Below are 14933 nucleotides of genomic sequence, written 5' to 3'. Positions count from 1 at the left end.
TCCCACCTGCTCTGATCTGGCAGTCTGGCAGGCCTTGGCCAGCATGATGTAAGCAAACGGCTCTCGCAGCAGGAGCATGATTAACGTCACTGGTTCTCCAACAATACAAAAACAGCAACACTTTTAATTACAAACTGATCATAGTGTTTCTCAGCTTCAGAGATTTTCATGAAAAACACAGAATGTCTCTGATTTTGTTTGCATATGATATATATGACCAAACTCTTATTAAATGCAAAAACAAGCCCCCTTTCCCCCTCAAAACTTTACAAAGTGCTGATTCTGCAGGAAGATACTTCATTCATATTTCAGGTACCCAGCACTGCATATGTCCCCACATTTGAGGTGCATCCATTTTATAAACCAGCTTGATATTTGGTGATCACATTCTGGGTATGGGTTTAAATACAATCACAGTAAATTATTTTATAACTTGGTTCACATTTTTGGATACAATATACAGGCCAAAAATATGCATAATTATTCTTTAATTTGGCTCCAAGAGCTTTAATACTGAAAAACCAAAAGAGCTACAGTACTCATTTCTGATTTAAAAGGTAACTGTGATACTATGATATATATTTTTTGGTTTTTGTCCCACATTCCTGGCTCATAGCTCCTATAACTCTTGTAATTTCCTAAGTGAGCAATCTTTTGTTAAAATATTTGGCCTTTTGCCCATGGTTCCTGAAACAGCTCTGAGGTTGAGTTGATCACAAATGGCCAACTCTTTTATCAATCATGCCTATGTAATGAAGCCCCACTAAAAACCCAAAAGGGACCTACCTCTCCTTCCCCTTCTTCACACACACACACACACACACACACACACACACACACACACAAACCGCAAAACCCACAAAAGGACTGAATTCAGGGGCTTCCCAGAAGGTGAACAAGAACACATCTACCTGCTAAGAGGGTGGTGCACCAACTCCACAGGGATGGAAGCTTCTACACTTGGGACCCATCCAGACCTTGCCCTATGTATCTCTTCATCTGGCTGTTCATTTCTATCCTTTAAAACAGTGGTCCCCAACCTTTTTGGCATGGACTGGGGTTTGGGGGGAGACGGTTTCAGGATGAAACTGTTCCACCTCAGATTATCAGGCATTAGTTAGATTCTCATACGGACCACGCAACCTAGATCCCTCGCATGCACAGTTTACAGTAGGGTTCACACTCCTATGAGAATCTAATGTCACCTCTGATTTGACAGGAGATGGAGCTCAGGCAGTAATGCTTGCTTGCCCACCACTCACCTCCTGCTGTGCGGCCCAGTTCCTAACAGGCCACAGACCACTACCAACCAGTCCATGGCCCGGGGATTGGGGACCACTGCTTTAAAATATCAGCAGGGCATAGTGGCTCACGCCTATAATCCCAGCACTTTGGGAGGCGAAGGTGGGAGGATCACTTGAGCCCAGGAGTTCTAGACCAGCCTGGGCAACATGGTGAGTCCTGTTTCTACAAAACATAAAGAATTTAGCTAGCCATGGTGGTATGTGCCTGTAGTCTCAATTACTCAGGAGGCTAAGGCAGGAGGCTTGCTTGAGCCCAAGAGTTTGAGGCTGCAGTGAGTGATGATAGTGTCATTGCACTCTAGCCTGGGTGACACAGTGAGACCCTGTCTCAAAAAAAAAAAAAAAGAAAAAAAGAAAAAAAGAAAAAAAAGAAAAAAAAAAGCTGGCTGGGCATGGTGGCTCATGCCTGTAATCCCTGCACTTTGGGTGGCCGAGGCAGGTGGATCATTTGAGGTTAGGAGTTCGAGACCAGCCTGGCCAACATGGTGAAACCCTATCTCTACTAAAAATATAAAAATTAGCTGGGTGTGGTGGTACGCGCCTGTAATCTCAGCTACTTGGGAGGCTGAGGCACAAGAATTGCTTGAATCTGGGAGGCGGAGGTTGCAATGACCCAAGATCACACCATTGCACTCCAGTCTAGGCGATGGAGTGAGACTCCGTCTAAAAAATAAATAAATAAAAATAAAATAAAATAAAAGTAAAAATTAAAAAAAAACTTTCATATGGGAGGCCAATGTGGGAGGATCACTTGAGGCTAGGAGCTCAAGGTCAACCTGGGCACACAGGGAGACTCCATCTCTACAAAAAAATTAAAAAATTAGCCCAGCATGGTGATGCACACCTGTAGTTCCAGCTACTTGGGAAGCTGAGGCAGAAGGATCATTTAAACTCAGGAGTTCAAGGTTGCAGTGAGCCATGATCATGCCACTGTACTCTAGCCTGGGTGACACAGTGAGAACCTGCCTCAAATGAAAAAAAAAAAAAAAAAGGCCAGGCACAGTGGCTCACACCAGTAATCCCAGCACTTTGGGAGGCCAAGGCAGGTGAATTAGTTGAGGTCAGGACTTCGAGACCAGCCTGGCCAACATGGCGAAACCCCATCTCTACTAAAAAAAATACACACACACCCACACACACAAATCAGCCAGGAATGGTGGTGCAAGCCTCTGTAATGCCAGCAACCTGGGATGTTGAGGCATAAGAATCGCTTGAACCTGGGAGGTGGAGGTTGCAGTGAGCCGAGATTGTGCCACTGCACTCCGGCCTGGGTGACAGAGTGAGACTTTGTCACAAAACAAAACAAAACAAAACAAAGCAAGAAAAAAAAGAAAGAAAAAGCTGTATAATAAACTGGTAAACATGTTTCCCTGAGTTCTATGAGCCACTCTAGCAAATTAACTGAACCCGGTTAGGAGGGGTTCATGGAAACTCCAATTTTTAGTCAGCTAGTCAGAAGCACAGGTAAAACAACCTGGGGCTTGTGCCTGGCATTGGAAATGGGCAGCAGTCTTGTGGGACTGAGCCCTCAAACCTGTGGATCTGATACTTTCTCCAGGCAGATAGTGTCAGAATTGAATTGGAGGACACCCAGCTGGTGTCTGAGGCAGAACTGATGGCTTGCTTGATGTGTGGGGAAAAAAACACCTTACATCTGGTGTCAGAAGCGTGTTGTGAGAGTATAGCAGGAGAAACTGAGTCTGTTTTTCTACTCATACATAGTAACTTAACCAGGGACAGTTAGAGAATGATGGCCTGAGGTCTTGCGACTGGTGCGGATATCTATACATGACTGTGATTCCAGGGGCAGGCCAGAGCTATGCCAGTCTTTAGGGAGACACTTAGCACCCCTCCATGCAAGACCACAAAGCCTGAGAGTCATTATGGCCTCTTCTAAGCCAACTGCTAAGCCTCAAAGCAAGGATGTGCCAGGCATTCCAACATCACCACTGCCACCGTGGACTGTCGACAATGTTCAGTTTAAGTGTACAGGCTTATTCCCCATCCCCAACCCCCTTAAAAACAGGTTCTAGCTTTCCATCTCTTCTTGGCTGGTAGTTCTCTACAGAGCAGTTCTAGTTTGAGCATCTCTTCTTAACTGTCCCAGCTGCTGCTTAGATTCTTTCTGGTGCCCTATAAATAACACCTTTAGTACCTTGAGGCTCTCGGCTGAGGTCAAGGTTCCAAAAATCTGCCGTGTGACATCTCTAAAGGTCAATACCTTTTCCCCGCTTTAAAGGTAATTACATACCATATTCTATAGCCTAGAAGATCTTGCTCTTTTGGGAAAGTGAAAGGCTACAAGAACATGCAGAACTGAGGGGAAGCAGATTTTCCCACAGAACTCTAGGCATGTTCCCTTTTATGCTTTAAGTTAGTACTTCAATTTACTGAAAAGTGTGCTCCCTTCCAAACTAGTTTCTGCCTAGAGATGATTCCCAGGGAGGAGGAATGAAGTTATTGGCTTCATGTCTCCACCTAAAATGAGGATACCTAAGAGACCCTGACTGTGGCGTATACAGTATTCCTGGAAAAGAAAGAAGGCTCCTCTCACCTTTGCCCCTTAACTCTCCAGCAGGCTGAGTATGGTGACGGTACTTTGTACACCTCAATTTTACCTGTATATGACCTCTGGCCTATTCCCAGAGGCTCTTGTGAGGCATCGTGACATTCTTGCCTAGAGACATAACCTGCCAACAGCAGCTGAGTCCTCAGATCTGTGTCTAGTGTCTAGTGTGGGTGCACCAGAATCTGCCTGGTCTTTAGGCTGGCATCCCAATGATACTTGACCGTTTCTCAGCAGTCCTGCTGATATCAGGTACTCAGCCAGGATCCCAGCTCTTACCTTACCCAAATTGAACTACTCAAGCTCAGCACATTTCCTAAGAGAATGATCTGGTCACTCCCTCCTCATTCTGATTCTTCAGGTCTCAGCATAAATGTCATGTCGTTTTTTCCAGAAAGCATTCTCTGACCTGGCAGAAGAGCAAGGTATCCCAGCTATATGCTCTTATAGTGCCATGTAATTTTGCTATCATAGCATTTAACATTTAACAGAGTATTAGAATTTGTCTTTCAACGTGGTGAAGACAGAGACTCTTTTTTTTTTTTTTTTTTTTTTTGAGATGGAGTCTCACTCTGTTCCCCAGGCTGGAACGCAATGACGCAATCTTGGCTCACTGCAACCTCCGCCTCCTGGGTTCAAGCAATTCTCCTGCCTCAGCCTCCTGAGTAGCTGGGATTACAGGCGCCCACCACCACACCCAGCTAATTTCTGTATTTTGAGTAGAGACGGGGTTTCACCATGTTGGTCAGGCTGGTCTCGAACTCTTGACCTCAGGTGATTTACCTGCCTCGGCCTCCCAAAGTGCTGGGATTACAGGTGTGAGCCACCGCACGTGGCTGAGACTCTGTCTTTTCACTATTATAACCTCAGGGCCTGACGTAGTAAATATTTAATACATATTTGATAGATGGTTATTCATCTGATAATTACTGATTGGTACATCTCTGTATATGGCACCATACTAGGCACCAGGGATACAGTAGTTAGCAAAATCAGACATAATCTCCTGCCCTAACCAAGTATACATACTAATTACCTATGTCAAAAACTGGCATAAAAAGTTATAGCTGTGGTATTACGAAGAAGAACCTGGTGCTGTGATTCCCCACAGCAGTGGCAACTAAGCTAAGAAAAGTAGGAAGGGTGGGATGTTAAGGAGAAGAGAGGTGGGCAGAGAGAAGAGCACTCCCTGCAGTAGCTGCAACATATGCACAGACTTGTGATCAGAGGAATGAGGACAGCATGTCCAACTTGCCAAGGGAAGTGGGATGAGGCTGTGAGATGACAGGGCCGAGACCACACAGAAGCTTGTGGGCTAGGTTGAAGCTTTTGGACTTTAATCCTAATTACAATGGTAAATCATTGAAGGGTTTTAAGCTAGTGGGTAGTAGCTTAAAATGGGCAGTTTTTTGTGATGAATTTGATATAAAGGTGAGGGAGAGAGGTATCAAGGAGGACTTGTCTAATGGATAGATGGTGGTGCCTTTTATTGAGATGGGGTACAATGGCAGAGGACCTCATTGTTGGAGGTGAAAAATCACAAGTTTGGTTTTAGATATGTTGAGTCTGAGGTTCCAATAAGGATGTACATGCAGTTGTCTAAGATCTCTAGGGGTCTGTACTAGAAATAGAAACACAAATTTACAAGTCATCTGTGAAAGGCTGTTACTAAAGAAGGGGGGCATGACTGAGATCCATTAGGGAGAAAATATGAATTTGAAGAGAAAAGGTGACTCAGGATCAAAGTCTGAGGAAGGTCACCATCTAACGGCTGGGAAGGGAGACTGAGGAGGAGCAGCTGGAGAGGTGGTAGCAGAAGACAACAGAGAGTTCTTGATCACAGAACCCAAGGGAAAAGTTAATTCAAAAAGGAGATAGTAGTCAACAGAGAACACTTACAGGGTAAGGTTCTTAAGAAGGTCAGAGGAGATGGGATCAAAGGCATGGATGGAGAAACTGGCCTTAGACTTGAGGAAGGACAGCTGCTCTATTATAGGAAGCACAAAGGAGGATACTGGTAGATTTATTTCTTGGTAGTGGGAAGCCGAGGGAATTCTATTTTCTCTGTGAAGAGGTTAGGGTCTCTACCAAGAGAGAGGGGGAGAAAGTATGGATCAGAGGTTTAAAAAGAATAGAGAGTAGGAAAGAGAGTTGACCACGGAAACATGGAAAGATAGCTGGGCCATATTCAGGACCTATCTGAAGTGGGTGATCATGAATTTAAAGTGGAATCAGCTGGGCGTGGTGGCTCAGCCTGTAATCCCAGCACTTTAGGAAACTGAGGTGGGCAGATCACTTGAGGTTAGGAGTTCGAGACTAGCCTGGCCAACATGATGAATCCCATCTCTACTAAAAATAGAAACATTAGCCAGGTGTGGTGGCACACACCTGTAATCCCAGCTACTGGGGACGCTGAGGCAAGAGAATCACTTGAACCTGGGAGGCGGAGGTTACAGTGAGCTGAGATCACACCACTGCACTCCAGCCTGGGCAACAGAATGAGACTCCATCTCAAAAAAAAAAAAAAAAAAAAAAAGTGGACTCAAGGCCAGGTGTGGTGGCTCATGCCTGCAATTCCAGCTTTGGAAGGCTGAGGCAGGAGGATTACTTGAGCCCAGGAATTCAAGGCTGCAGTGTGCTGTGATTGTGCCACTGCACTCCAGCCCAGGCAATAAAGTGAGACCCTGTTTCAAAAAAACAAACAAACAAAAACCAACAACGACAACAAAACCAAAACCCAAAAACCAGTGGAATAAATCTGCCCTGTTATGTTCTTTTTTCCAGCAGTGCTTGTTGCTCTTGAGTACACACACAGAAAACATAGCTCAATGAACAAATAAAGGAAGGATCAAACAGGTAGTAGAAGACAAAGACACTTGACACACTTCAGGAATAGAAGCAAAGATGAAGGACAAAGTCTTCTGCTGCTGTGGTAAGGACTCTATTCCTCTATTTGACCCACAAATAGCACCCACATCCCACTGCTAACCTTTAGTAGAGCTGGAGGCTGAAGCAGGTCGAGAAGATCGTTTACGATGTCCATTTTCCACACTTTCAGAAGCCACAGTTGGCTCTTCAGTTCGGGAGTTTCTTCGGCTCGGGATTTTGGACTTTTCAACTATCTCTTTGGGCTCACTGCTGACAGAGGGAAGCAAAAAGTTTCCAAGCAGGTGAGGGAACCAGGCCACACAAAAAACGGGCTCTTCAGATAGTTTCATTCATAAAGTAGGAGACTAAGAACTATATAGTTATTCTGGAGAGAAAGCAGTTCAACCTGGGGCAATAAGCACTATTGCCTTCTATATTACTGGGGGTTTAAAAGTGAGTCTAGCTTATTACATTAGTAAAAATAAAATAGTAAAGCATAATGTTGGTGAAATTGTAGAAAAACTGGTAAAGGACATAAAAAAATTGGAACAAAACTCCCCTAATTCCTCACCCATTTTCTTTTCTTTTTTTTTCAGACAGAATGTCACTCTGTCACCCAGGCTGGAGTGCAGTGGCGCTGTCTCAGCTCACTGCGACCCCCACCTCCTGGGTTCAGGCAATTCACCTGCCTCAGCCTCCCGAGTAGCTGGGACTACAGCCATGTGCCACCATGCCCTGCTAATTTTTGTCTTTTCAGTAGAGATGGGGGTTTCACCACACTGGCCAGGATGGTCTTAAACTCCTGACCTCAAGTGATCCACCCACCTCGGCCTCCCAAAGTGCTGGGATTACAGATGTGAGCCGTTGCACCAGGCCCCTCACCCATTTTCCTAAGGTAATAGTTCCCTTCAAAAATTAAAACATTTTGGATTTTGTTATTTTTTAGAATCATGAAAACGGTCTTGAATATACGATGTCTGAAAATTGCTATTAACTCAAAATAGTATATAAACCTAGGAAATTATTAACATATATTGGCATTTACTAATGATCCTGGTAGAGTCAGATAACAGCATATTAGAAGCCACAGTACGGGGATAATTCACAATACACTGCTAGGTATAATGAGTGTCCACACCCCAACCCCCTTTTCTTAGTATATTAAGATTTAAAATTGGTAATATTCACTGTTATTGAGGATACTGGAACAAAAACATTTACATACACTCCTAACTGGAGTGTAAATTGTGTAACCCAGTGGTTCTTAAAAGGAGGCAATTTTGCTTCTTAGGGGACATTTAGCAACATCTGGAGACATTTTTGATTGTCACAACTTGGGGAGAGGGGTGCTACTGGAATCTTTTGGGTACAGGCCAGGGATGCCACTAAACGTAAGCCCCACACAACAAACAGTTATCTGGCCCCAAAGGTCAATAATGCTGAGGCTGAGAAACTCTGGTGTAACCCTTGACTCAGCAATCCCACTTCTAGGTGCCTAAGGAAACAAATCTTTTTACAGAGCTCCACACATAAGGAAGTTAAAACATTTTATTTGTACTAGTGAAAACAGACCTAAATACCTAACGATAGTAGATTAGTTGGCTAAATCATGGCACATCCATATGGAGTCATGAAAAATCATGTTTTAGATTATTTAATGACAAAAACGATTTATGACACATTACCAAGTAGGAAAAACTTACCAACATAATGAACAGTATAATTCCATTTTCATTGTTATATGTGTTGAGTATATATGTAACTACATATGAATAAATATGAGCTATATACACATAAATCTTTTGTTGTTGTTGTTTGTTTTTGAGATGAAGTCTTGCTCTGTCCCCCAGGCTGGAGTGCAGTGGCACGATCTCAGCCCAGTGCAAACTCTGCCTCCTGTGTTCAAGCGATTCTCCTGTCTCAGCCTCCTGAGTAGCTGGGATTACAGGCATGCACCACCACGCCCGGCTAATTTTTGTATTTTTAGTAAAGATGGGGTTTCATCATGTTGGCCAGGCTGGTCTCGAACTCCTGACCTCAAATGATCCACCTGCCTTGGCCTCCCAAAGTGCTGGGATTACAGGTGTGAGCCACAACGCCTAGCTTTATACACATAAATCTGACACAATATATTTGGGTGCACACTGTGTGAAAAAGACTAGAAGCAGATGAACTAAAATACATGTACAGTGAATACTGTTGAGTTGTAGGAATACTGGTTTACTGGTAAGTTATTTTCTTCTTTGTAATTCTCTGATCTCAATTTCTGGTTTTCTTTAATAAATTTTTACACTTTCATGGTTCAAAAATGCATGTTAAAATGATCAGAAAAAAAATTCTTTAGAAAATTAAATTTGCTTGCAAGACATGTAACAAATAAAAATAATGCAACAAAACAAAACAATACTGGTCAAAAGGCTGCCTCTTCTAGGAAGTCTTCCATGATCTCATTTCCCAAGTAGAGCTGTCTCTTTTGTCTCTTGGGTTCAGTCTTTATCTGGCATTCTAGAGCACCCATCAGATTGTACATCGTGTTCTATTTTAATGTTTTGTGCCTTCAACTAGACTGTGAGCCTCTTAAGGACACAGACCATAACCTGACTGTCAACTATCGCTACCCTTCCACTGTTCACTCCTGCCAGAGGACCCTTTGCTAGTAGCACCGTGGTTGGGAACTGGGACACACTGTTCACTCCCATAGCTTTATGTATAACAGCTGCCCCACACCCAACCATAAGCCAAGGTAAGTCAAAGAGAGGTGAGGCTGGAGCTGGGGTGGAATTACAAGTCAGGGAGATTTATACCTCCTTTGAGAGGCGGTGAAGATGGCTTTCTGGCTAGGAGCTCAGAAAATGGTCAAAGCTTCTGAGGAAAGAAAATTCTTTTTTAAAAAAAAATTTTTGTTTTTTCTTGAGACAGGATGTCACTCTGTCCCCCAGGCTGGGATGTGGGTAGTGCAATCATGGCTCATTGCAGCCCTGACCTCCCAGGCTCAAGTGATCCTCCCACCTTAGCCTCCTGAGCAGCTGGGACTACAGGCAAGTGCCACCATGACCAGCTAATTTTTTATTAATTTTTTATTTTTTATTTTTTTTCATAGAGACGGGGTCTCCCTATGTTGCCCAGGCTGGGCAACTCCTAAGCTCAAGCAATCCTCCCACCTTGGTCTCCCAAAATGCTGGGGTTACAGGCATGAGCCACGGTACCTGGCTAGATGATTCCTAATGAAAGTGCCCCTTTCTCCTGGCAAAACAAAAGCCACAGCAAGACTATCCTGTTTTTTATGGTCAATGCTCAGGTATCTCTGGAAACAAATACCCCAAATGTATTTTTGGTCTGATTAGCTTCTTTCTCTAGACAAATAGCTGGTGCATGCTTGAGAAATGCAGATGAATTCAAACATTAGCCCGATCCAAATAAAACCAGACAGGCAGAGTGGTATAGTAGGAGTAGCAATGAATTTGGAGTGAGATGAACAGGGGTCAAGTCTTAGCTATGCATTTATTGACTATGCTATTTAATGCTCTATGTTCTAGACTTTTTTTTTTTTTTTTTTTTTTTTTAAGATAGAGTCTTATTCTGTTGCTCATGTTGGAGTGCAGTGGGCACGACCATGGCTCACTGCAACCTCGACCTCCCTGGGCTCAGGTGATCCTCCCACCTCAGCCTCCCAAGTAGCTGGGACTACAGGCACATACCACTATGCCCAGCTAATTTTTTGTATAGACAGGGTTTCACTATGTTACCCAGGCTGGCTAACACCTGGGCTCAAACACCTGGGCTCAAGCCATCTGCCTACCTCGGCCTCCCAGAGTGTTGGGGGTACAGGTGTGAGCCACTGAGCCCGGCCGTTCTAGACTCTTTTTTCTTTTCTTTTCTTTTAGACAGAATTTCAGTCTGTCGCCCAGGCTGGAGTGCAGTGGCATGATCTCAGCTCACTGCAACCTCCGCTTCCCAGGTTTAAGTGACTCTCCTGTCTCAGCCTCCCAAGTAGCTGGGATTATAGGCATGCGCCACCATGCCTGGCTAATTTTTGTAGTTTTAGTAGAGACGGGGTCTTACCATGTTGGCCAGGTTGGTATCAAACTCCTAACCTCAAATGATCTGCCTGCCTCGGCCTCCCAAAGTGCCGGGATTACAGGTGTGAGCCACTGCACCCGGCCTCGTTCTAGACTCTCGATCTATAAATCCCATCTTGTCTGTTGCAATACATAGGTTAAATATCAGGGCTCTGAAGTCAGAAGGCTTGGGTTTGAATCTAAGCTTCACCATTTACCAACTGTGACCTTGGGCAATTTAGTTAACCTTTCTGAGCTTTAGATTCCTCATCTATAAGACAGAATTTACTTTTCTAATAGATACTGTGAAAATTAGATGAGATAATACATCTAGGGCGCTTGTAGCTCAATCTATTAAGGATGCATGGCATGGAACAACATTCAAATAAATGGTGGCTATTAACCTCCTCACAGGGATGAAATGAAGATTAAATGAAAAAAAATTGTGAAAGTGTCTTATGAAGTTGCTGTACAATTATAAGAAGTTCTTTAAAATATTATCCAGTGCATTCCAACACTAAAAGAGGCAAGACTGTGCGTGGTGGCTCACACCTGTAATCCCAGAGGCTGAGACGGGTGGATCACTTGAGGTTAGGAGTTTACGACCAGCCTGGCCAACGTGGTGAAACCCCGTCTCTACTAAAAATACAAAAATTAGCTAGGTGTGGTGGTGCATACCTGTAATCCCAGCTACTTGGGAGGCTAAGGCAGGAGAATTGCATCAACCCCAGAGAGGGAGGTTGCAGTGTGCTGAGATTGTGCAACTGCACACCAGCCTGGGTGACAGAGCAAGACTCTGTCTCCAAAAAAAGCCATGACTTTTGGAAAATGGTAATATTCCTCTCCATAGAGCTAATGAAGTTGAAGCCATAGATGTATTTCATTTTACAGGGTTATGTGGAGCAGCACAGTGTAACAGAAAAAAGCATAGGTTTTGGGTCAGATCCTGCCTGGCTTTCTCCTTCTTTTGCCTTGAGGGTCAAACAGCTGTTCTTTAGAAGACAGCTGCAAGGACTATTATTAATATTAATATCAATGGTAACAACAGCTCCCATATATTGAACATTTACTATTTCCTCATTATGCTGAGTGCTTAACATGTTATCTCACTCAGCTTTGAAAACAACCATAAAAGGTAGAAACTTGGCCTCCAGGTTTTATTCAAAGAAATGTTACCTCTGAGGGATCAGGACCCATGACAGCTCTCTACGTTAGCAGTAAAAACAGACTGGCGCAAGAGTGAAGGAAAAGGACAAGGTGAAGGGAGGTTTAAAGACTGAGAAAGCTGATACCTTTCAAAGAGGCTTATGCTGTGTTCATGCTACATCTGCAGAAATGATCATCTTACCTTTGTCCAGAGACTATGGCAGCATTTACCTCCAGCTCTGTAAAAAAATATAAAGGATAGAAATGAAATGTGGGAGCTGCCACAGAGAGAAGCTAGGAGTCTATGAGAATTCTCAATGCCCTATTTAGGCTAAAGTGTCCCTGTGCACAGCAGGATTCTCACCCTACATGGTATGGAGACAAAGCTGGCACAGATACAACTTGGTTTGTTTGGGACATAAGACACTTGGTCTATTTTTATTTCTACTCCACACTGTGAAATAACTTGTTTGGATTAATAGAACTAAGTTCACCCTTCCTTGTTCATATTTCATCCAGTTACAACCAGGTTAGCAAAATAAGTCTCTTCCTCTCATGTGGAAGAGACTGTTTTCATTTTAAAACATCTCCATCCACCTTCTTGGCACTTTTTTTTAAAAAAAAGCAATCTTCAAATATGTCTTGAACATCTATTAAGGATGCATTCTTCTCCAAAGGACTCCCTCACTGAGTTTTAGAGGGCATAGTGTTTTGCTTTCAGATATTTCCTTTAGACCTCATTCTATTCCTTTCTTTCTCAACCTCCCAGCAATGCCCTCCAAGCAAGGAAAATCTTAGTAATTTGTCTAGCAGGGTTTTGCATCAACGAGCACACTCTGGGTTTACTACGCACTTCTTCCTCAGCACCAGCAGAAAAACATTTGCTTTCTCTATTATGTGCCTTTAGGTAGTTCCATCTTTTCCAAAAGCCTTCCCTGATGTACCAGATAGCAGTGATCTATCCTGCCTCTGGCCTCCCACAGCCCTATTCCTGTTCCCCCCATTGAGGGAATTCAGCACCTCATTACTCAGTGTACATGTCTAACCTACTCTACTAATTACATGGTAACCTTAAAGGCAATGAAGTCAGAGTGCCTGGTTCAAAATTTTGACTTCAATGCTTATTAGCCATGTGATCTTGGGTAAATTATCTGACATCTCTGTGCTCAATGCCTTATCTAAAAAATGGGAATAATCACATTACCCACTTCAAAGTTAAGAAGATGAAATAATGCATGTAGAAATTTTAGTATGGCACCTGACACTTAGTCATAACTCAATGTTATTAGCTATTATTATTGCTATGAAGATCAGATTGATGCAGCCTTCCATGTAAGGAGGCTGGACTACTCTGCCTTTAATGCAAGGTGCTAGTAGAAGGGAATCTTTGATGGGAGGCTGAGGCAGAAGAATCCCTTGAACCCAAGAGGTGGAGACTTCAGTGAACCAAGATCACGCCACTGCACTCCAGCCTGGCGACAGAGCAAGACTCCGTCTCAAAAAAAAAAAAAAAAAAAAGGGAATCTTTGCTTCTCGTTGTTGTTTAGCTTCCTGTATTTGTACCCACAAAGCCTGAAAACCCATCCACAAAAAATAGATACCAATTCACTGAGTCTCTGCTACTTTGCTGGCTTGGGTGGAACATATAAACTCAGGTAATGTGTGCTCAAAAATGAAAATGACTCGAGTCAAAAGAGGTGCTCATCCTCATTGTTATTTTTTTGAGACAGGGTCTCACTCTGTCCCCCAGGCTGGGGTGCAGTGGCACTCACTGCAACCCCCACCTCCAGGGTTCAAGCGATTCTCCTGCCTCAGCCTCCCGAGTAGCTGGGACTATAGGCACGCGGTACTACGCCCAGCTAATTTTTGTATTTTTAGTAGAAACAGGGTTTCGCCATGTTGGCCAGGCTTGTCTTCAACTCCTGGCCTCAAGTGATCCGCCCGCCTCGGCCTCCCAAAGTGCTGAGATTACAGGCATAAGCCACCGCACCTGGCCTATTTTTACTTTTTGGGGGACGGTCTCACCCTGTCTCCCAGGCTGGAGTGCAATGGGATCACAGCTCACTGCAGCCTCAACCTCCTTGGGGTCAGGTGATCCTCCTACCTCAGCCTCCCAAGTAGCATGCATGCCAAGCCCAACTAATTTTTAAAAATTTTTTGTAGAGATGGGGTTTTACTATGTTCCCAAGGTAGTCTTGAACCCCTGGGCTCAATCAATCCTCTCGTCTCAGCCTCCTAAAGTGCTGGGGTTACAGGCATGAACCATTACACCTGGCCTAGTTTGCTCTTCTTCTTTTTTTTTTTTGAGACGGAGTTTTGCTCTTGTTGCCCAGGCTGGAGTTCAATGGCACAATCTCTGGCTCACCGCAACCTCTGCGTCCCAGGTTCAAGCGATTCTCCTGCCTCAGCCTCCCAAGTAGCTGGGATTACAGGCATGTGCCACCACACCCAGCTAATTTTGTATTTGTAGTAGAGACGGGGTTTCTCCATGTTGGTGAGGGTGGTCTCAAACTCCCAACCTCAGGTGATCTGACCGCCTCAGCCTCCCAAAGTGTTGGGATTACAGGTGTGAGCCACCGCGCCTAGCCTAGTTTGCTCTTTTAAAACAAGATGCTTTTGAGAATCTTAACACTATCACTGCTGATTCACAAGTAGAGATCAAGAAGGTTTGATGAAGGTAATCAGTGGCTCTGAGGGATGTTAAGAATAAGGAGATTCATTTACGCCAAACCTCAAAATGGAAGAGGATTCTTCAGCCAATTACTGTGAGAAGGGGGAAAAATGATATGGTAAACCCTATTTTCTAGAGTAGGGTTGGGGCAGGAAATGGAATTCCCTTTCCCTTTATAGTTACTCCTTTTCTTACCAAAAATGAGTTTTGCTGTATGACCCCTCCTTTAAATAATGTGCTCCATTCCTACCCTTCTCAAATATCCAACACGATGTCAGGTATCATGTGGGCAATTGGCAGCAAAGAAAGAATCTGGGTGG

At 43.8% G+C, this 14933-nt stretch overlaps 1 protein-coding gene and 1 long non-coding RNA gene across 12 annotated transcripts in view; one reads left to right on the top strand and one right to left on the bottom strand.

The window, feature by feature from the left end:
* The window catches only part of NCOA6 (nuclear receptor coactivator 6), a 113729-nt gene that overhangs the window by 5759 nt on the left and 93037 nt on the right, over positions 1–14933 (bottom strand). For 10 of the 11 annotated variants that reach the window (XM_055265893.2, XM_063633592.1, XM_063633591.1 and 7 more), the window contains 2 exons: positions 12145–12181; positions 6860–7008 (listed from right to left, as the gene is read on the bottom strand). In XM_055265893.2, the coding sequence (XP_055121868.1) occupies positions 6860–7008; positions 12145–12181 (186 nt within the window). The remainder of the gene's footprint in view (positions 1–6859; positions 7009–12144; positions 12182–14933) is intronic. The other variant, XM_063633593.1, reaches the window with a different exon arrangement.
* Positions 6973–8536, top strand: LOC134735868 (uncharacterized). Its single transcript, XR_010119431.1, has 2 exons — positions 6973–7040; positions 7335–8536. It is a non-coding gene; the product is annotated as an uncharacterized lncRNA (long non-coding RNA).

The sequence above is a fragment of the Symphalangus syndactylus genome, chromosome 24 (assembly GCF_028878055.3).
Source record: "Symphalangus syndactylus isolate Jambi chromosome 24, NHGRI_mSymSyn1-v2.1_pri, whole genome shotgun sequence".
NCBI lineage: Eukaryota > Metazoa > Chordata > Mammalia > Primates > Hylobatidae > Symphalangus > Symphalangus syndactylus.
Note: the sequence above shows the minus strand (reverse complement) of the source record. Positions and strands in the feature narration are given on the sequence as shown.